Source organism: Pempheris klunzingeri, chromosome 6 (genome assembly GCF_042242105.1).
Source record: "Pempheris klunzingeri isolate RE-2024b chromosome 6, fPemKlu1.hap1, whole genome shotgun sequence".
In the NCBI taxonomy this organism is placed as follows: domain Eukaryota; kingdom Metazoa; phylum Chordata; class Actinopteri; order Acropomatiformes; family Pempheridae; genus Pempheris; species Pempheris klunzingeri.
This window is the reverse complement of record NC_092017.1, coordinates 14,273,770-14,296,931: the sequence shown is the minus strand read 5'-3', so window position 1 is coordinate 14,296,931 and position 23,162 is coordinate 14,273,770. Positions and strand designations below refer to the sequence as shown.

At 40.6% G+C, this 23,162-nt stretch overlaps 1 protein-coding gene across 1 annotated transcript in view; it reads left to right on the top strand.

The window, feature by feature from the left end:
* Positions 1 to 23,162, top strand: part of LOC139202398 (voltage-dependent R-type calcium channel subunit alpha-1E) — an 83,716-nt gene that overhangs the window by 7,814 nt on the left and 52,740 nt on the right. Inside the window, exon 2 of the mRNA XM_070831864.1 lies at positions 15,569 to 15,835. Within this exon, the coding sequence (XP_070687965.1) occupies positions 15,569 to 15,835 (267 nt within the window). The remainder of the gene's footprint in view (positions 1 to 15,568; positions 15,836 to 23,162) is intronic.

The following is a 23,162-nucleotide window of genomic DNA, read 5'->3' as shown; positions in this document are numbered from 1 at the left end:
CCCTTCATTATTGTCAGATAGACACCCAGCGTATTGTAAATGTCAGAGCTGTTTGTCATGAGTGAATTATTAATGATGACACGCTGAAAAGCCATTTTCCGTGCCACAAAACCATGTGTCTGTCAAACATTATGCTGAATGGAGAAGGCAGCATTCTTGAGAGAGAAATTATGTGGAGGGAAAAGTACAGAAGTGTTTGTTCACTCGCACACTCCATAATAATGTTTTCATTTAATTCAAGCAGACATATTTATTTAATGATAAGGGTGTATTCTTTTGTGCTGCATTTAGGGCATAGAGCTTATCATTAAGTGATAAAATTATATACTGCTGCATTCATTCTCACACTCCTTTTATTGTTTCTTTCTTTGCTCTCCCTCTTTCTCTCTGTCTGTCTTCCTGCGTTTGGCTGGCAAAATGTTGCAAACCAACACTGCTGATGACCATCACAGAGCTGAAGAGAGATCTTGAGTTAGTGAGATGTGTGATCTGTCAGTAGATGATGGTGTCCAAGTTTGACTAAATGTTGATCTGGGGTGTAAAATGAAGACCGTGAAGGACTGGAAAGCATTTAGGAGTGCAGCAAAGAGGAAAAGGTCAGATACAGGGGGAAGTGGTAAGAACTTTTTGACAGATTTTTTTGTGTGTGTGTGTGTGTGTGTGTGTGTGTGTGTGTGTGTGTGTGTGTGTGTGTGTGTGTGTGTGTGAATGTGTGCGTGTGTCTGACCTCATATTGTTCTCTCGTCTGTGACTCAAGTACCCACTAGTAAAGCCCCTGCTTAACAACATTAACATTTTAGCGCTCTGATTATTGCCTTAGTCCTTGTTCTTTCTCTGTTGATTTTGATGACTAAAAACCTGCAAAGATTGATGAAATTACTTTGTGTTTAAAAATGGCTTAAGTGATGCCTATTTTATTATCGCATATGCCCCTGATTTAATTATGTCTGGGGACTGGCATATCGTCCCTCCCTCTCTCTGTCCTCATGTCCCCTCAATCTCTATTGTCACAATCAATAAAGCCAAAAATGAATGAAAATAATCTAAAAACAAGAATAAGAGTCTACAGCCACACTAGCAACTTTCTGAGGCTGCACTTAATTCAGCCGTGCTTTTGAACATTTGACAGCATGCTAACAAATGTTTAACATGTTCACCATCTTAGTTTAGCATGTTAGCATGCTAACATTCGCTAATTAACACTACAAAAACTTTACAGTACCGCTGAGGCTGATGGGATTTGGCCATAAGCCAAAGTACTAGAAAATTGAAAATTTTTTACCTGATGATGGTGTGAGGTGAAAGATTAAGAAATCATTACATTTTATCTTGTGGAGGACGTGAATGCCAGTTTTCATGGCCATCCAACAGGTGCTGTGACATTTCACTCAAAATCCACAAATGTCAACCCCATGGTGATGCTGGCATCGCCATCTCCAAAATAAGTAGGAGTCATCTTGTGGCAGTCATGAATGTCTAAAAAATTCTCTGGCAGTCCATCTTGTAGATGGAGAGATATTTAGCAGGAAAAATGAAAGCTTGCTGGTTGCGAGAAGATTAAAGATGAAAAGTCAGGGGATCAGCACAGTCCATAGGATTCATCCTCTGGTAAACTTGGATATCTGAACAAAGTTCATGACAATGCTTTTGTAGTTGTAGAGATATTTCAGTCTGGATCTGGAAAGGCAAACTGGCAGATATCATCATATTGTGATTAAATTCTAAAATGATGTTAGCTTGGAGCTTAACAAGTCCACATGGCCTATATTTTGACTCAACACAGATGATCATATGCATGCCCTCATTCCCTCTTCCTCATTCCTTCAGTATTACAGACTTAAATGTTGCTACCATGCATCTCTGGGATCATGTCCTGCTTTACTGGCTCCGGCTACGCCTCCCAAGGGAGTTCTCTATGAAATATGGCCTCTGCTTCTCCCATTCAACACAACATGACGGCAGCATGCTCCCTCATTTACTATTGCACGTTCATATTCACATGGGCACACACATGTGCAGCTGTAAGTCACAATCCAAATGCATATGGTTTGGAGGCAAACCATGGTGCTTAAATCAATAATATTGTCTGTTCAATAATTAAAGACAATAGATGTGCTGATAACTCACCTGCTACAAGCAATATCTAAAGCTTCAGGATCTGGGCTGGTTATCATTTTACATCTATTCTTAAGTAAGTGAGCGTGCTCAAAAAAGCACAGCTGTCTTAACTGTAATTCTGGAAATAAAACAGAAAGTTACCTGAGGAGTAGTTTCTCTGAATTATCTGATGACTTGAGAAGAAGATTTAAGAAATCCATCACTTATTGACCTCGAAGCATCTTTCATCATCCTCTCTCAAAATAAAAATGAATCCACGTTAGATAATTGTTTTAACTTGATTTACATGTGGTTTGTTTTGCAGAATGCTTTATTTGCTGGAGAGATGCATGTTTCTGAGCAGCTGGTTTGTTGTACAGGTTCTGCTGGACTATGTGAAAACCTCCCACACTGCCCTGTGATATGAAACTATTTAGCGAAGGAAGCAATGTGACCTGTCAACCTGTTCCACAAGCGTGCATGCATGCACATAGACAAATAAAGCACTCACGATGTTTGGCTAGAGAAGGGGCACCTTTAAATTTTCTCCCTTTGAAATTGGAATCAGCTAACACGAGGAAGGAAATGATTCAGGTCTCAAATGTTCCAGGTTGCAAAATGTCAAAGTCTATAAGACATCCAGTAAAATCAAATCTCTTCCTGAAACACAAACGACAACAAAAAAACAAAACAAATTCTCAAAATTGTATTACTTCTTTAGCAGCGTTATTATAATTAATACCTTTTATAGCAGGATTTAGTTTGAATATATCCACTGAATTGTGATAACAGTCCTCCATGCTTCTCTATGTTACTCCTGTACTGTACTCATGCTGCTTTCATGGTTTTATAGCAATGCTGTAATACTCACTGTACTTGTACACTGTAATAGCTGTGTGTTTGTGTGTGTATGGGAGGGCAGTGTGTTTATGTGCTGTGAGCATAAATGCTGAAACTAGCCAAGCTGTCATGCGGACATTAAAGTCCTGACACCCAGAGGAGGATGAATGTACGCCCCGTCATAGACCTTGAATTCACTCCCATCCCGTTTATTCAAAGCTTCAGATTTAAATATCAAAGATGATTGTGCTGTGCTCTCAGAGTTCAATGCTGTTAGCTTACTGGAGCAAATAATACCTTTGTAGTGCAACAGGATTTCTTTCAGCCACTGATGCTTTCAAGCCTGGGTTTAGTTGTGAGTCTTATATATCTAAATTGCCTTTGTTGCCCCTATTTTGCGATTACAATTCAGTGATGGGCTGCGTATGTGGTCAGCATCAAGATCAAGATATTAGGCGTCGTTTGAGTCTGTATGCTGGGAAACAAGCCAGAGGCACGTCTGAAGTCTGTGTGTGAGTTATTCATTACAACCATTTCCCCCCAAAACCAGAGGGAGCCCAAGTGTTGCAGCTGTGTGACTTATTTTGCTCAAGGAGGGGGTAGTTCTGACAAATGGGGAGAGGGATGCTGGGTAAGCAAACCAAACCATCATCAATATCCAACATAGCAGCAAACTGTGACTTCAGCATCATGTCTGTGACCCCTAGTGGAGTTACTGAGAACTACCTACTGCACAGACAGACTCATGCATGCATGTATGAGACAAACGGACAGTGTTTAGCTGTGAAGTAACCATTTGTTTATGTAATGAAGTAATTTGAAATGTATGGTTAAATATTTTTAAACAGGTATCAAAATTCACAGATGAGGAATTATTGAAATTGATTTATTTGTACAGTAGTACAATAAGAACAAGAGGTTTTAAAGTTTTAAAGCTATTTTTAGGTTTAATTTGACACACTGAAACCCCGTCTGGATGCTGAAACATTGCTAAAGCGGCCGGGGCTGCAAACACACAGAGAACTGATGAATCATTCGCCCTTCTCATTCATCTCGAGTCAAAGCTTGATTTGATCTCATATGTCTGTTAAATTAGTATTGTTTCTTCCACCAGAGGGCATTCATAATCCACAGTCTTAGTGATTCACTGCAGCTTCAGCTGAGCTTGTCTGCACAGTGTGTTTTCCAGATCAGAGCAGCTGCCACTTAAGAAGCCAGTTGGTAATGATGTGGAGAAATACTGTCATGTGGAGTGAAAAATCAAGCACCCAATCCACAGCTGCTGGGACAATTTTAGTAATCTGAGTCAAGCGATAAATGTGAGACTGATAACCTTGGATTGGGTCTTAGAGGATTCATTTTATTATTGTTGAGAGTTTGGGGGCTTTTTCCCAATGGATCTATGCAAAGTCTGAGGAAAGTATAAATATGATCACTGGCTTACATTTGAGCGTATGGTTGGATCAGAGGTGTGAAGAGTTCAGGGTGGAGATTTTGGAGTACCTCCAGAGGTTCCACTTTGATCCATCACCTCTCCTTTGCCTGCAGCACTCATGCACACTGAATAATAGTTTTCCTTCTGCTGGGCCTCAGGGGCACCTCACCATCCACCAGCCAATCAGCCTTCTACTTATGACTAACAGGCTCTTGCGCACCTCTGGAAAATTTACAGCGGTGTTTTGACAATATTGATCTGTTGGGCAGCCAGTTTGATTATTAAGACTCTTTTCATTCACTCTAAATTTGAGTCAGAAAGATATATGAACTAATGGATGGTTTAATTTAAAAAGGAAATGGCTGCAGCAGCAGTCACTGAGAAATCCTTATTCATGGCCTTTTTTATTATTAGCCCACCTCCATCTCTTTCACTGTAGCCTATATTATGATGGATTTTCATCATCAGAATGTTTTTATTTTTTTTTCATTTGGTTCTGCATTACGTTTTGAACTGTGTGGACTGAGAAAGGTCTCTAAACCCCTGCCCATTAATGCTGTGTAACAGAAACATTTTCTGAATCACCTAAATGTTTTTTTTTTTCATTGAATAAGAAAACTACATCCTAATGTGTTTATTCTGTAAGACTCTGTTTTCCTCCTCTCAAGCTACTTTTAGCTCTTTGGTAGGAATTTTGACAATTGCACCTGCACAGAAAATGCTTGCGTTGCCAAAGTTGGCTGAAAAAAGTCTGTTTCACATGGTTCACAACCATTAAAACATATATCCTTGCCCAGTGTTTATCTAAAATTATAGTGGAAAAATCTTTTCTCAGTGGTTTCACAGATTCAATTTTTTTCTTATTTCATTGTTTGACCTTGTTAACATGAAGACATTTTAGAAAATATGTAAACTCATTTCAGCTGCTAAACATCATGAAGGACTGATACACACAGTGATCGATCTAAACACACACACACACACACACACACTAAGCTAAGGTAGTCAGAGAAAAGCATTGATTATTAAACATTCCCCTGTTCTTTTACTCTCAATTTGTCAAATCAGTGAAATTATATCTGTGAAATTATCCAAGTAAAACATTGAAATGATTTTTCTGTTCCATTAAATAAAGCAGTGCCTTTATTTGTCACTAGATGGGGATAATTGCTCAGAAATCATATTTCCCACCACTCTTGGCTCTATTCAAGGAAAAGGTTGAGCAACATTATTCAGATTTGAGGATGTATAATGTATAAATAAGTGTTAGACTGAAGTGTTACATGAAGCTTTTATTGAAAATTAGTTATTAGCCGGAAATGTCATCCACCCGCACTGTGATGGAGGCTTTTTGTTGACAGATACATGAAACAACATGATAAACCTGCCACGACATCCAATTTTCTTTGCACAGTTGACTCCTCCATTAACTGTTTAATTATATCTTTCATGAATTTATGACTCATTTAAAGATTCAATGTTTTCCACAGTTTTCTGTGTCGTTGGTGTGATCTTTCACGCTGCCTGAAGAAACGGGTAATAAATGCCACTAATAAATGCTACAATCTCTGATACAAATGTAAACAAAAGTGTTGCCCTAATAATACTCAAAATCTCTCTAAAATTTGTATTTCTTAATTGTTATTATTTATTTACTTTGATACTATAAAATGTGTTTTCATCATTAGTAATACTACAGTAATAAAACATTATTTAAACGTTAAACATGATCAGTTGAGAAACACAACATGCTTATTTTAACCTAACAATCAAACTTTTCCCTCTTTTTTTGGGCTAGAAGTTCACTGGACCTTCAAATATACATGTGAATATCCATTTAATTTAAATTATAGATTGAGATTTTATAAACTGTAAATGCTGTTTTTGCACCCCATGATTATTATTAGGGCATGAATTCTGCTACGCTCATGTTATCGTGGACAGTGTGCTGCCATAGACTGCATTGCAGTATTTTTATCTGCTGCTCAACTTCACTGAGCCTCAAAATCCACATAAACCCTGTTTGAATGAATTTCTCAAACTCATTTGGTCAGTGTAAGGCTAATCCTCCTCCAAGTCAATAAGTTCACCACAACAGACTCAGCACATGGAGAGGAAAAAGCCACAGCTTTCTGTAACTACTGTCGCAAAATACCTCTTTATCTGTCTAAATGAAGTCACTTGAAATAACTCAGACGGCTGTATGAATGTCAGCGTTTGTTTGTTTTGTCATCCGGTTGATGATTGCAGCAAACCATTCACTACCCAACTGTTGCTTTGGCTGCTCTACACCTGCAGCATGTTGGAAACCAGGTTAGCAACATGCTTGTGGACAGAGTCATTTGTCCGGAAACAACAACCGTAACTCAGGTCCCCGTGGGGAACGGTGATTTATATAGGTTATTCCATAAAATGTAGGGTTACAGCAACAGATTCATGGGACTGAGAATAGGGGGCATGTCAGTTCAGTTGCTAGGAAACAAGTAGGAGGAAGACAACAGTGGAAGGCAGAAATCTGGGTTGGGTAGAGAGGGACTGATCAAGGCCCAGAAATAAAGCAACAGTGCTGCTATTTCCATGCTGTTATTACAGAGGTGACTATTGATTCTGCCAAACCCACTTGTAATTATTCCTGTTTCTATGATCAAAAACACGTTTCCAATGCGAAGCCCACAAATTCAAATGGTGGCTCTTGCACAGCTCATCAGTAACCAACCACACACGCACGCACACACACACATGTACACAAAAGTCCTCTCATGTTCCAACCATTACCATCTCAATGAAGCTAAATATAGTCCAATCCCCAGGCCCCTTCATCTCGCCACATCAATAGGTCTGGCTTTGTCGTCTGTCGGTCCTTCTGTGTTTGCCTTGAGCTTTTCTGTGTCATGGTGAATTCTGGGGTCTGGCCGATGGCACAGTGACCCAGCACAGCGGTTATTTTTGGGGAACTTAACGTTGAATATGTGTTTTTGGAGATTAGGAGAACAGCTGGTCACCATGTTAAGTAAGTGTTGTAGGTGAATAATGTTCAAAATGATTCATTTTTGATGATAAAAGTCTTTAAATTTATTACTCAAACTTTTACATAATGAACTCATTATAGCTCATTTCCACTGAAACAGGGGGCACAGTATAGCAGGGAAGTAATATTCAGTCTTTTGCTTACATGTTTTCGCTCATATTGATTAGTTTGTGAGACATTCATTAGCGTACATCCGCTGTGCCAACAGGCTGTGTGAACAGATTGTTTTTGTGCTAATGCTGTTCTACATTTTCCACCAGTCTGTGATTATTGTGTTTTAAGCCATGTGTATGAAATGATATACAATAACAGACGGAATTTTAATGCAAGTGTAAAGGTATGTTCATTATCATCCCATGCCCCTTCCTTCTGCTGGGTGTTGTGTTTTTGTAATCTCTGCCTCTACAGAGCATGTGCACGTCTACACAGGTATGAGGGAAGGTTGTGGTGATGGAGAAAAAAATGTAATCAAGTGGTAATCTTCAGAGACCTGCAGAAAGAGGAAGCAGTGGCTCATAATAAATGAACACAGTATCTGAGCATGTTAAGACACCAAACAAAGAGCAGACAGGGAGTTATGGATCTGTGGTCATTAATCCTCAACATGAAGCTGAATTTGATGTTTACTGAGCTACTGCCTCCCTATGGTGCTGTTGAATACACTCTGAGGATATGTGTGATGTATTTTCATAAGCTCAAAACCCAGTGAAGGTCAACGTGAAATTTAACCTTCAAAAATAACCCCCTTTGTTTGGTGACTGGTTTGGTTTAGTGTGAAATCTATTTTTGAGTGCAGCTCCCCTCCATGTTTTTGTGGTGCACCCACTCTCCTGTCGTTGGAGTTTCCATGGATTGTAAGTTAAAGTACGCCCCCACCTTCCTTGTCAGTGCACCTGCTGGATTTGCAACAATCCTTTGCAAACTGTGTGATGGCAAGCTAATAAACCTGCAAAATGGGCAGCCAACTAGAGGTTTCCTGTCCAGTTGGTTGTGTAAACCTCCTTAAACGTGCGAAACATAAAGGAGAAAGGTGCTCATGACTGATTACACACAGTCATGTACATCTAAATGAAAGGTCACTGAATGCTGAACACTTACTCTGATAAAGGTCTTTGTGACTGAAAGCTGAGATAATACATTTGGTTCAATGAAGTTGAACTGTGCAGATGCTTTTGCTCCCAGCACTTTCTAGTTTTGTGGTTATGTGCGACAGTTTAAACTTAAAATGTGTCCATTTTGTGCCTTTGTACTATATAAACTGGCCCATGCGCTCACTCTGTCTCTCCCTTCCTACAGCTGACATCCACCCTGAATTACTTTCCTTTTGCTTTGCATCATCAACACCACCACAGCACATCAACCACATTGTCGACCACAGTGATCTACACACTCCATTGTTCATTTGAGTTAACCTTAGTAAGTAAATCACTTCTGTTGACTCCCTCCTTGTCACATTTCAGACTACCGGGTATTTATCATTTCCAGCCACACAGATAACACATAGATTATTAATTGCCTCTTTGAGATTATTTTAGTGTTGTATCTTCAGTGTATGTGTGTGTTAATGAAATGCCTCTTGATATTTTCATGCTGTATGATAAACTGCTATAAGGAGTTTTTGAAGCTATTATGCTGCTGCAAGACTCTGATGTTGTGTCAGATGGCATGGCAAATGTTTTAAGCACTGTTGTTGCAGCAAGTGTGCTTAAAACATCTTTGTTTATCGTATGCCAGGCAGCATGTGGAGGCTGGACAACGCAATCTCTTCACGGACGTCTTGTTGCTATAGAGACTAATCTGACATTGACAGATAGAAAACAATTTTATGTTAGGTTAGCCTGGCAAGAGTGAAAAAAGACTCTTGTTTGACATGTATACTGAAACTGGGATTATGAACGTACTGCTTGTGTGTGTTCTGATCTGCTCTTCTACACCTGCACATTTAAAGCCCCTCCCATGGCTGTCAACAAGTGTGTTCCCCACACTGATGAAAATGTGTTGACACATCTTACTCAGACAGACACACAGATTCCTTATCTAACGTCTCTGTCTGTCTGTCTGTCTGTCTGTAAATAAAGTGCTGTATATATGTGTTACTAACTACATTTGCTGACAGCACTTGCACTCCCCCAATCACACTACTTGTCATTTAGTCAATGATTAATTTTTCCTTTTTCTTTCCCTGTTACTGTTCACCAACCTGACCTGGTTTAAAACTAAAGTGCTCCACAAAAGAACAGAAACTAGAAGCAGCCAGAGGTGTGTGTGAATACAAGTCTGTCATTTGTTTTTGTTTTTTTGACCTCTTATAATTGATGAATATCAGATCCACCCTTTACAAGCATTATTTTGTGTCACCTAAGAAGTAAAGATAATATTAGTTAAGATGTTACAGTCTGTAGCCTTTTTCACCGCTCTTTTACACAGTATATGTTGTCTTGTTGTTCTTGCTGAGTTGGCACATGTCAGCAAACTGAAGTTATCATACAGGAATCTTTCTGAATCTGATATTTTTAGTAGAGCGCATAACATTGAGTGCCCTATTAATGTGTCCTCTTCGTGCTCCTCAGCTCCAAATCCAAGTTGTTGGATTGGACTAGGTTGCAAAAATCAAGACTAGCTATACAAACAAATCCTAAATAAAATTCAAAGCCATTAACTGGTTAACTTAGTGAATTATAGTCTTGTTTGGGAAACATGCACAAACTATAAACTGGCCATCCCGGTTGTGTCTGTTGTAGATATAATTTATTTCTGACTTTTTGTGGACACAAAGGCTAATTTACTAACAAGACAATTAAGTGAAGAGCGACATAATGACCAGGTTTCAGACACAAGCCTGCCAGGTATCTCTGTTCACGCGTTCTATTTTTGAATTGAAATCCATGTTCACACCTCAGTCCTGTGGCACTAAGTCCCATTACCAGAGCGGGGACTGTCAACCTGCTGTCATGATTCAGGAGCAGGTAACCTTGGTAACCCCGCATTCCTCGGCTCGATTTTTTTGCCAGCTAGACATCTCTTACAGTTAGGGGAAGGTTTCCCGACATTGACAACTTGTCTACAATGTCAAATTAAATGTCAGTTCTCTACCGATATTTGCTTTCTATAACTTTATGTTATCGCAGTTGAGTAAGTTTGTTTTCTTTCACCAGGCAATGTGCAGTTTTTAATACAGTCACCCCAAAACCCACTCAGAAAGTTTCATGGCATTTTCACGCAGTGAAATATTTTAGGGTTCCTATAGTTTAAAAAATCTGTTTATTAACCTGTTTATGAATCTGTTAATTTCTGTTACCTCCATGGGAAAGATGTTTAGTTCTCTTTGCATTTTTCCTTTTTTGAATATCTATCTATATTATAATCTTATATAAACATTTAATAAATACAGGACAGTGTAGTTGTAAGCAGATATAAAGACATTTTATGTATATACTTTATGTATACTGCTCATCAGTGCTAAATATGAGTTATAAAGTAAAGTGATGCCCTGACTTTTTAAGACGAATGAATATCGACTCACCTTTTAGTTTCAGATGTCATTCCAAATATAATCAGTACATTCAAACTTTGTGACCCTTCATTAAGGGTTAGTGGTTAATCACTCATGCTGTTTAATAATTGATCAGTTAACACTTGACAAGAACAACTTTTGGTTGCCAGAGTAAGAAAAATCCTCCTACATCATAACACTTGCTTTATCACTCAGAAAACTCCTGTTCATCAGCCTCCAAAGGACTGTTTGACCACAGTTTGGACCTATTGACATTTATAACTGCAGGCTTGATGTCCTATTAGAAAACAAGGCACCCATGAGCATGTATTAAAGGATTACTAATATCTAAACTCCAGACAAAGGTATTTGGATCATATAGAATTCTTGTTAATAGCTAATAACTGATTTATAAAACACTAATAAATTGTTCATTAACCATTGATAAAGCTATGAGTTACAACTTATTAGCTCTGAAGCTGTGTTTTTGGAAAGTGGCACCGTGTAACTTTAGGGCCAGTGGTGTCTGCTGTAGCCGCCTTCAGTGTATTTCACAGGTTAAAGTTTGGTTCATTCACCGTCCTTCAATGAAGTAACCAGTCTGATTCCAAAATGTAGTTTTTTAATTAAAAACTACTGACTAAAAGCATCATAGGCAAGGAAGAGGCTCTAACCACTGGCTCTCTGCCTTTTTACAGGAAAGAACCATCATCCTTCCACCCTAATCAACCCTGTTGCTAACCTCTAATTACCATAATTCACCCCTCACCTCTCAGCCAAGAAAGCTGTGGCTGCTGAACGCTCTCATACTGGCAGAAAACAATGTAATGCTATCATTCGCTTGCTGCTGCACAGAGGGAGTGCAGAAGTAACATCTCTGTCACACTTAGCTGAGACCAAAATAACAAAAAGCAACTGAAATGTGATTTTTCTTTCAACAGTTTTTTTTTTTTGCCATTTAACTGGAGGGGACTGTTGTAGGAAAATTTGTACGTCTCTTCTCAACATTTATAATGAGGAGACGTCAGAAATCTGTCTGTTATGTGTTCTATTTTTAATGCCCATAATGTGTTGGAGCACTAATGAGTTGGAGGCCACACACCATTGATCACTGCCTTCGTCACACTGCCACTAAATACCCATCAGTGTCAGCATCGCGGTTAACTCTCTCCTGTGGTTTGTCTCATCTTTGACTTTTATTTTTATCACCACTGGTTTTCTCAGTTTAAGAAATTTTATGACCCACCCCGTTCTGACCCCCAGGGAATAACGGGACGGAGCGCCCGTGCGTTTGTTTTGCCCAGGTCCTTTTTCTTGTCGTTTGGAAAAGCGTGGCCAGACAAAACCAAACAAAAAACCTACTCCGACTCCCACAGCTTGATGCTCTTTGATAATAAATGCTCTCATTCAGGCATCTAATACATGTTTTATATCTTTCAGTAGAGCCTTGTCTCAGTCAAAGGATAAGTCTGGTGTTATTATACATTTTTCTTATTGTTAGCAAATCCCATGCTAAGACCAAAACCAACAACGCATTAGTCCGTCTCTAATGACATACATACTTGCCGTCCCTGTCAGTGGCACTCAGCCTCATGCTCACTGGTTCCCTTTGAAGATGAAAGTCTTCAACAAAGGCTCACAAATATGTAGTTTCTGGTTTAAAAAGGTGCAGTGATTTCTTAAATCAGATGGGCACTGTAGCTTTTAGCAAATCTTACTCAAATGAAGGCATGTAGTGCACTTGTTGGACTATTTTCAGCCATAGATTAATACACAATTGATTTTAGGGTGGACAGTGAGTGTGATTGAGTGCACGTAGTCATTATAATGAAGGAGGATGTTATGAACAGCAAATGTGTGGTTCACTGATGTGTTTTGTCAGATGGAAATGTTGGGTCTGACAGTCTGTCCACCGCTTTAGTTAAAGGCAGAGTCTGCAATTTTGGAAAAACTAGCAAAACTAGCTAGATTTTGAAAGTATCCAACCAAATACACCCCCCCTCTCCCCACCTTATAGGCGTTCCTCCAAAGCTACCTACCCACAACACATCAATGTGCTGCCTGACTAATGTTACTGCTGGAGGCCAAGTCCCTGATATTGATGGAGGGACCAGTCACCGCTGGTGGGTCTATCATTCATTCTGTACACAACCGCTGACTGACAACCTCTCGTAGTTTTTCAGTCTAACAAATTAACAACTTAGTTAAACGGCACATAAACACAAAACAGCTGTCATGAATGTAACGTTACAGCTCAGAGTTACTGCTCACTGTAGGCTGTGCTTTGTGCCGTTAGCTCACTAAACGACAGTCTGTTGCGATTAGCAGCGGCTCTTTTTTGTTGTTCGGCTCAGTGGCTGTGAGCTTCGTGCTGGTAACTCACAACTCACAACTAGCTAGCTAGCTTTAGCCTTGTGGAAGACTCTGGTCACGTGCAGCGGGTACACGTGCAACATATGCACAGGTACAAAGGTATGTAGGGAGACAAGCAGGTTAGCTATCCAATCATTTCAATTTCTGGATGAAAATGACTGGATGTTTTTATTACAGTCCTGTGACAGCTACAGATCTCATTTTTTCCCTTTTTTTCATTTATTGATTTTCGGACTGTTACGAGAATTTTAACCAACATAACAAAAAGGGCTTCTAAAACAAGTTGCAGAACTTGCCTTTGATACAGAACTACCTCAACAACTATGATATAGATAGCAATTGTACTGACAGTCACAGTGCCCCAAGAACAAATCCTTGTGAGTTTGGTGCATGGATGTATCATAAAGAAGTCTTCTTCTTATTGCTTTTTATCCAGTGTCAACATGTCTGTGGATTTAAGTGAAAAGTCTCAACAGCTATTGAATGGATTGAATTTTTATTTGTCCAATACCAAATATGTGCAAAACTAATGACATCCACCCTCAGGTTTATTTTGTGTTTACTGCTACTGTAGTGCAGCGGGGCACGGCTGTAGTCTTTTTACGCTGTTGCATAATAATCAAGGATGAAGTTACATCAGGCTTCGGCTACGCAGATAAAACTGGTTCCTCATTAGTTTTGCTCTTTTCAGTGGACTTGTTGAAAATAAGAGAAATGTCACCAGGCTTATCCTTTAAAGCCAACCCTCTTAATTATTGCTTGATCTAAAGTCATGTTTCTCATGTCTGACAGATGTAACATTTCAGCTCCACCCTTCCACCCCAACATGCACCGCTCCTTGCTCTCCTATTTCCTCCCCTTCATTGTGAAAATCCCATATCCTCATGAGAGTAGATATGATCACTTCCAGCCAGCACGCAGCAGCACGACACCCCTTCACTACCATGTCTTACAATAGTAGGTTTTGAACCCAGTAATTAGCCTGCTTGGTGCTGTCCTCCCTGCACTGGGTATTTCACACCAGGTGTTTTACTTCCAGATCTGAAGCGTGACCAGCGTTCAATTTCCCCGCCCTGAGGCGTGACCAACACAACACAAGTCAAAGCCAGTAAAGATCACAGCGTGGCCCCACTTCAAATGCTAGTTAACCAGTCACAAAAAAAAAAAGAATTCTTCAGGGATCTCACAGTAAACATTCAAGCATAACACAAAAGCACAAAGTCACACTATGGTATGTTTTAATGTGGAATAAGAGGTTTATAAACAGTCAAGTGTTCACTATAACTGGTTTACATAATCCCTCCTCCTCTAAATAGATGCAATAACATCTAATAATTGTTCTCGTCTCATTGTGACTTTGTTATTCTCTATTAACACCAGAGCTACATGTGAGGGTTTGGACAGAGGTTTGGAGAGGTGTGTTGGTCCTGTCGCAGTAGGAGACACTGTTGTCCTCTCTCCTCCCTTCTCCACCAATGCGGGGAAACAGAGATGCTTCCTCTAATATCCCACCGCAGACAACACGGACTGACGATTCTCTTCTCCTCTGTGTGACACCTAGTTGTGACAGCTTGGTTTTTGTTCGCGTTGTTTCGAGGGAAAAATCTCGTGGAAAATGCCAAAGTTTTTTTTTCTTTCTTTTTTTTTTTGGGTACCGCTCGTCCTCTTACGCACGCAGTAGGATAGTGCTCTTGTGGTAGGTGGTCAGCAGAGAAGAGGAGAGAGGAGAGAGGAGACAGGAGTGATGTGCTCTGAATCACTCAGTGGACTGTTGATAGTTTATTTTAAAACCCATGGATCAACCCGCTCTTCTGCTTCTCGCTCAGGGGACTGAGGATGGCTGAAGACGTGACCTGTTGCAGCTTTTCTTGAAGCTATTAGTGTTTTGGATGGACAAAACGCTGCAAAATGTGTCAGTTTTTACAGCTTCCTTTAAGACGACGGATTGTTAAATGAGGCTGGATTGAATTACTTTTGGATTTGTGTGTGTGTGGGTTTTTTTTTTTTTGTGCACTTCCAAGAGGGGATCGACGGGCTTTCACCGGGCTCCTCACTGGGCCGTCTGGAGAGGAAAAAAAAAAAATCAAATGTTTTGAACTCATTTTGAAGTTAAAGAACACTGAGTGGGGTGTGTTTTTGTGAATAAAACTGATGATGGACTAAAACTGGTCAGGATCTCGCCACTCCGCTGCTCGCCAACACCGAGCGAAGCACCGCGCCCTGCTTTCTAGGAGACTGTAACCTCCTTTCTGTCTCCTCTGTCTCACCCCGTCCTCCCTCCTGTGTGGTTTGCTTTTGGCAGAATGGCCCGGTTTGGAGACGACGTCCCGGGCTTGTTGAGCTCAGGGGATGGAGGGTCCGAGCGCAACCGCAACCGCGATGGGGCGGCCGTGTCCACAGGTGGCGTCTCCCCAGCCTTCAAGCAGACCAAAGCGCAGCGTGCCCGCACCATGGCCTTGTACAACCCCATCCCGGTCAGGGAGAACTGCTTCACCGTCAACAGGTCCCTCTTCATCTTTGGCGAGGACAACGTGGTCAGGAAGTACGCCAAGAAAATCATTGAGTGGCCATATCCTTTTCTGCTTCATGGTGCAAATGAAGCGGGTAAAGTGTGAGATGTACAAACACACTCGCCAGAGGTGTGCAAGGAGTCGTGTAGGAGTGAATTACAGGTGGGTAAACTGTACAATAAACACACGACGAAACATGGTTTTTTCGCAATCCATTTGTGAGCCCAACCTGAATACAGTCCTCTCTTATGTCCTTAAGTGTGTAGGCCTACTCACTTTCACAGAAGTCCATAAACAGCCACATTCTCCTTAGTGTTACTCTGTGCCATAGAGACTATATGGGGGGCTTCAGCACCATGGAGAGCACCCACACTGTGGGGCAAAACATGAGAAATTCAACCACCAAACACACACACACACACATTCTGTGTTTGCTTCAGTCTGGGAGTTATTTGAATTTTTGTTATTTGAATCAATTGCTTTTTTGGTTCTTTCATTTATGATTTTAAATACAAGCCAATCCATCATTGTACATCAGGATATCAGTAATTGAGAGAGAGGAGTAGGACAAGAAAAAAACAAGCACTAAATAAGACTTTCTGAGTCTCCGTGTGGCCTCGTTTTACAGTTTTATAGATCAGTAGTCCAGCCGTGGATGAAGTTATATATCAGAGTGACTCAGGTTATGACTACAGCTATATCTACACTACTGCAGGGGGGAGGGGTGCCAATGGAAAGTGGATTAGAGGAACACACAGGAGTTTCTGTGTTTATGGCCGTGAATCTTTTCTGTCAACAAAAGGCTATGAAGACCTGCTGATCCCCCTGATGAGTTATATACAGTCAATATTTCAAACTCAACTACAGCTGCAACAATTGTTAAATAATCAATTAATAATTAATGAATTGTTGTTCAGTGTCTATTTTGATTATCAGGTGTTTCTTTAAACAAAATTGCCAAACATTCTCTGTTTCCAACCTCACCAGTGTGAGCAGTGTGCTGCTTTTCTCTGTTTTGTACCGCTGGTAAGTGAATATGTTTGGGTTTTGGGCTGCTGATCAGACAAAACCAGACATTTGAAGATGTTTCCTTGGACTGTGGGAAACTGTGAGAGGCATTTTTGTTCTCATGTTGTGAGGACTTGCAACCCTAAACTCATCACAAGCTCAATTAAAGTGGATCTGACACAATCTGGATAAACACGGCTATAAAATCTGAGAGTCACTTTGCCCAAATCTGTATCATATAACACTTTTATTAACTTTCAGTAGTGCTGTTAGTTTAATGATTATTTGACTGCTTTCTCAAACCTACTGACTTCTATTACTGCAAAGGGAGAGATTATTTCCTCTGCCTGTTGCTGAGGAGGACGCAAATGTCCATCGGTGGTGTGTTTGTGCTGCTGCTGTGCAGCTCACCAGGTGTCCATGCCAGGTGTGGCCTCTTCAATGCTATTGTTCTGCTCCATTCAACAGCTTCCTGACTGACTGACTGGCCGACTGCTCATTTTAAAAACTCAGCAAATAGAATGAGTGAGCTTCTATTGTTGATCGATTGTAGTTTTCTCTGGGTTTGCCTGTCCGTTGAGGTGATTGAAAATAGAAACAGGGTGAATTTCAACCAAATAGTTGTGTAGTGTGTGTGTATCGGTTATCATATCGTAGATATATCTGCGATTGGGACATTGCCATTAATTATGCCGTAACAATCTCATACTCTGCTCCTACAGTTGGCTTTGGGTCTAAACACTGTGTGTGCTATAGTGACCAGAAGGAAAGTAGCCAGACTGAGTAACCTCCAGGTTAATGTGCTGTTGTGGAGGGAGTGTCTCATTACATCTAATGAGCTCTACTGTATCTGATTAACAGACATTAACAGGAATTATATGTAATGATGTCTGATCGCTGTGTCACATGCTATTAAAACAAGTCATTACTCACTGAGTCATACTATATTATATTGTTTGCTAATATGGTTTTGAAGGGAGGGATTCTGTGGCTCTCTGCAATGTATGTGACTCATGTTTGGAGTGTCAGGATCCATGCACAGTGAATACACAAGTAAGCACAGACACATATTGTACATATAAACACACATATAAACATTGATACACACATGTTTGTATTTCTATACTTGTGCAGGCATTCACAAGTATAGAAAATGTATTCTTGAGCTCTTTTCTCTACCTTAATGCCAGGTGGTTGTACAAGTATTCAGATCCCTTAGTAAAAGCAACAATGCCACAGTGTAACTTGCCTGCAAAATTGTACTTAGACCTGCAGTAACTAATTTTTTGGCCACTGAGGGGCTGCAGAAAAAAGTTGTGAACACAACTTTGACATATCATCACCCAACCTGTTGTTAAAACAGTTGCCTATTTAAACATCCAGCAGTTATGGAGCAGCATTCGTTCATTTGGTAGTTGTGTGTGGCCACCTAGCGAATACAAGTCCAATATTCAGTCTCTGTCTTTGGTCTCTTCTGTTGCTACTCCTTAAGGCAAATATGTGGCTCTTTAGCTGCTAAACACTCCATTATGTTCAACAGTAAGTGGTTAACTCTGTCTGTAGTGTGCAGTGGGTTTTTGTAGCTTTTTTTGTTGGAAATAGCTGCCTGCTGTGCCCGAAAACAACACTATGAGAACATTAACCCTTTAACCTTCTGCTCAACCATATGGTAGAGCACATTTTGACTCACTATATCTTATTGAAAACATGTTTTACTTACGACATCTCAACCGTTTGGTAGAGGCCAATATTTCAAAAAATGTGGGGTCTGTTCATAAAAAAACAGATTTTTGTTATTAGTGCCCCAAGGAAATAAAATATATAAAGAATAAATTTTTTCATTGCTTTTTTCTTGGTGAGGAGGTTAAAGGGTTAAGAGTGAAATAAAACATTAGGGGCCAGACAGCTAAACAATAAGCTGAAACTCTATAAAACTCTGTAAAACTGAAGAGAGCTGCAGATTCAGATGGTAATTCTAGAAACGAAGAACTGAATTTAAGGAGCAATGTAATTCATTGATTTAACCCCTTTTTGTACTTTTGTAATGTCAGGCCTTTCCCTAAATGTAACATAAACCTAATTGTGTTTTTAATTCTAAAAGTCCTAACCCTCAAACAGCCATTTGAAGAAGTGAAAACTACCCTAAAACATGCCCTCAAATGTCCCCTGCTCTCATCAACTAAAACTCAAATTTGTCCTCACACAAGTAAAAATACAAGAGCACACAAATGCACACACTATCTCTGCAGGACATCTCTTAAAAGGTCAGCCTTGTGTTCGGAGCACAACTTGCTGCTGTCACCTCGCTGTAAGAGGCTCTTTCTTTTATCTGAGTATTCAATTAACAGCACATGATCAATTCAGGAATCATCCAGAGGCTTCTGTGGATTGCGTGTATGGGCTTACAAGAGCATATCGCCCTGCGTTTTGATATTTATTTGAGTACATATTCTCTCTTGTATGCCTCTGTGCAAGCTCACAGGATCAGGGGGTGGTTGAATGTGTGTGTATGCAGCCTACCTACCTGAGGTTGCAGTCGATGGCAGGCTGATCTCGGCCTGGCAGGGAAGAGCCAGGGCTAATTAAGCACATGGCCTAAGTTTAGTGCGGCAGGCCTGGTGAGGACCGGCAGCTGCTCCTCCTCTCTGATCCCCACTGGGATCCCCCACAGCGGGAAGTTTCCCATTGAGAACATACACCTCTAAATAATTGATTGATGGATTTAATAGAGTTTGTTTCATCAAGGCACACATGAAAAATCATATGGTTACCGGCTGGTAGTTTTTTAAGTATGAAACAGTCAGACTGGTAGAGATTTTAGGTATTTGATGGTCACTACTCTTTTTTTTTTTTTTTTTAGACACAAAGGTCTCACTCAGAGACTTAACCAGGATTTAAATTACACACATGATAATTTAATTAAAGGTGCATTTTAGCTTGCAAAGTCTTATGCAGGTGCCTACAGGGTCAGATTATACATAAGAAAGACCATTAATTTCCCTCTAACTAAATTGCATCCTTGCATGAAAAATATAAATTAGCAAGGAAATGATCCTGGTGTCCCCAGTGTAGGTATGGCCGTGCTCTCATGTAGTTCTAATTACAAAAACATTCTTTTCCACTAATTGCTTACTTTTTTACGTCTGTAATTAGACCGGATTTTAACAATAAGTAAAGCTGAAGACAATGAGACTGGCCTCTACATTTCCTGACAGAGAGGTTTATATAAGGGCGGATTCTGAGTTGACTGAACTACGGCCGCATTTATCCTCAGGATTGATCGGCTGGCTCAAGCAGGCCACTGAGGTGTGGAGGTGATGTGGAGCTGAAGATGGATTGAACTGTTCGATGCAGCAGTCTGTTAAATCAATTCAGTTGACATCAACAACACCAACATCTTCAATCTTAAGCATATTTTAATAACAGCACAGTTCGAATTCTCAATAGAGATTTAAGTTGTAGTGTTTTCATTCCCCAGGCTTAAAAAGAGTTAATTATACTCAAATGGAGATTACACGCCTGGCTTTCCTCTGTGTTTGTATATTTAATGCTGCTTTCTGCCTTCAACTAACACACGCGGGTGATAATTCACAGATTTCCAATAAGCCTGGCTCAGATGCCTGTGATTCATTTTGATTTTCACCTCTATGTAATAATAATCACAGGCGCTTGGATCCAATCTGGTCTTGAGCGTATTCAGATGCACAGGGCAACACACTCTGTCTCCATGTCTATTTTTACACGCATGTTTGAGGATTCGAGGCAGAGTGCCAGCGTCACTGTGACTCACAGGATTGCTCACGAGACGCCTTGCTGCTAAAACTGGTAGACGATCTGTGATCGACGTCACGCAGAGGAGGGGGTTATGGGTTTCAGTTAAAGACACTTGTTGCTTCATTAATTTATAAGGAACTCAACACTGAATTTTATGGTATTACATGAGAAAACTTAAAATCTGGGGAAGTCAGGGAACATCAGACATATCATGCACAACCCATCTGTTTGTCACAAAGGTTGGTAGCCAGGTTCAGATACAGGCAGATTGTTTTAAGAAAAAAAACTAAAACTGGCAGGTGAAAATCCAGGACCAGGCCCCAAAAAACACAGGCATTAACCACAAGGACAGAAGGACAGACACCAACCATACACTGAAGACAATCTGACCATAAACAAAGCTTTGGACTGGGTGTGAAGTGATGAGGAGTATGGAGACACACGGGGTTAACAAGGAACAGATGCAAGAAACAGGGGCGGGAAAACACACAAGGAAAAGACAGGGAGCAGGGGACAGGGAGTAACATACTAGGAGGAAACTACAACAAAATAATACATGGAACAATAAAGAAACAGATGACAAAAAAATACAAAACATATAAAAATAATACGAGAAAAATGATAGAGCTGCAGCGAATCATTCCACTGCTGGAGGCTCTAAAGCAAATGACAGAATATAGGAGTGCATCAAAAAGGCTGCAGAGACCAAATTAGTATTAAAATGGCTGTACAAATGAAGGAAGTTGCTCTTTGTGTTGAACCAATGGAGAATTATTTCTGAGAAGTGTCCCCTCTGCTCTACGGTGCTCTTTAGCATCTTCCAGCTCATTCTTTTAGTTTTCTGGCCTCCACTGTGCTGTTTGATTCTCTTTCATTTCTCATTGTGTAATTTTCACCTGGATCAGACAACTGCCCAAAAACCCAGTGTACGCTCCCTGCCCAATTATCAATAGAATATCAACATATTTGCATCAAGCAAATGAAAAATGTGATAAAAGAACAGTATACATGAATCACTCACTTTTACTCTACTCTAATGTTATTTTAAGAAACGATCACAGAGTCAAACAGTTTCCTGATGATTCCTTTGACAATAACTGTTTAATTTGACTGATTCTAACCTGTCATTGGTCTTCAAGAGCCATCATGTGATGGCTAAAATTAGCCTAATATACAGCACAAGTGTTTGTGTGTGTGTGTGTGTGTGTGTGTCTGTGTGTGCATGCGTGTGTGTGTGTGTGTGTGTGTGTGTGTGTGTGTGTGTGTGTGTGTGTGTGTGTGTGTGAGACAGAGATCAGCTGCACAATAACATCTTGTAGCATTGACTTTTGGCTGGAAGTGAAGCCTGTTGCCGTGGATACCTCTGTGTTTCTATCTTCATTTTCTCTCTCTTCTCCCCTTTCTTACCTCGCTCTCCCTCCCTCTGTCTCTCCCTTGATCTCGTTTCCCCCCCTCCTCCTGTTTGTTGTGTGAGTTTGAGGGAATGCAGGGTGTGGCGACTGGCTGCTGCTGAGAGCTCTCAGTGAGCCTAAAGTGATGCCAGCCATTGTAGGGAATGAATCAAAAGATATACCTCAAGATATTCCCCACAAGTTTGATAACAAGCCTGCTTATCTACCGGCTGCTGATGGCTGTTGATGGCTGCTGTGGTTTTTGTTTTCCCAAAACCTCTCAGAGATTAACTTGATATCACTGAGTCAATCTGTGGCGCAGCCTAGGTTTAAGTGAGAATCCCTGCGGCCTGGTGGGAGTAAGATTGTATTTGTTCTGTTTATTTAGCTTCTCATCGCTCACATGTCCCTGAGTAACCCTGCTGGGTACAGCTGCCAGCGCAACATCGATCTGTCCGGTGTCAGTCTTATTTGGTCTCGCTGCCTTCTTCTCACCCACCGGTTTTGCAGGCTTCTGACTCTCTATATAACCATCATCTTCTCCTCCACTGATCAGCCTTCATCCTCCTTATCACTTTCTCCTGTGTCAGTCTTCCCTGTTATCCGCTCTCCCTCCCTGTCTCCACTCTGCAGATTTAAGCTCCCCTCCTTCCTACCTCTTCTGCACATAACCAGGAGAAAGGGGACTGCCCACGCAGAGCATTAGCTAAAGAGCTCACTGCTGGTTTAGCTCAACCCCAGAGTGGCTGGAGTTGAACCAACAACCAATACAGGTCCCACAGAACAGGCAATGAAGCTTGTAGTAAGAGTGACCCTGTTTACAGGATCACATCTCAGGCCCACCCACTCAGCTCGATAAACCTTCTGCTGCTTCTGTGTGTGTGTGTGTGTGTGTGTGTGTGTGTGTGGCTGTCTGTTGCAGCTGACCTCAGATAAGGTACAGCCTGTGTCTGGTTGTGTCTTCGGCCCCGGGGCTTATCACATGGCAGGTTAATTCTGTTTCATACAGAGGAATCAATGTTAGCTGTCTATCTATGCTTACATGACTGTAATTGCAGTGCTGCTGGGTTTGAATTACTGTGATTAACTTAATTATTTTTCCCAATTGTGTATCTGAATCTGTATCTGTGCTCTCTATTCTAAGTACATAGGCTGTCTGCGCTCTGTATAGGTATCATAGTGAGATTTATAGTGACATTTATCACACTACACA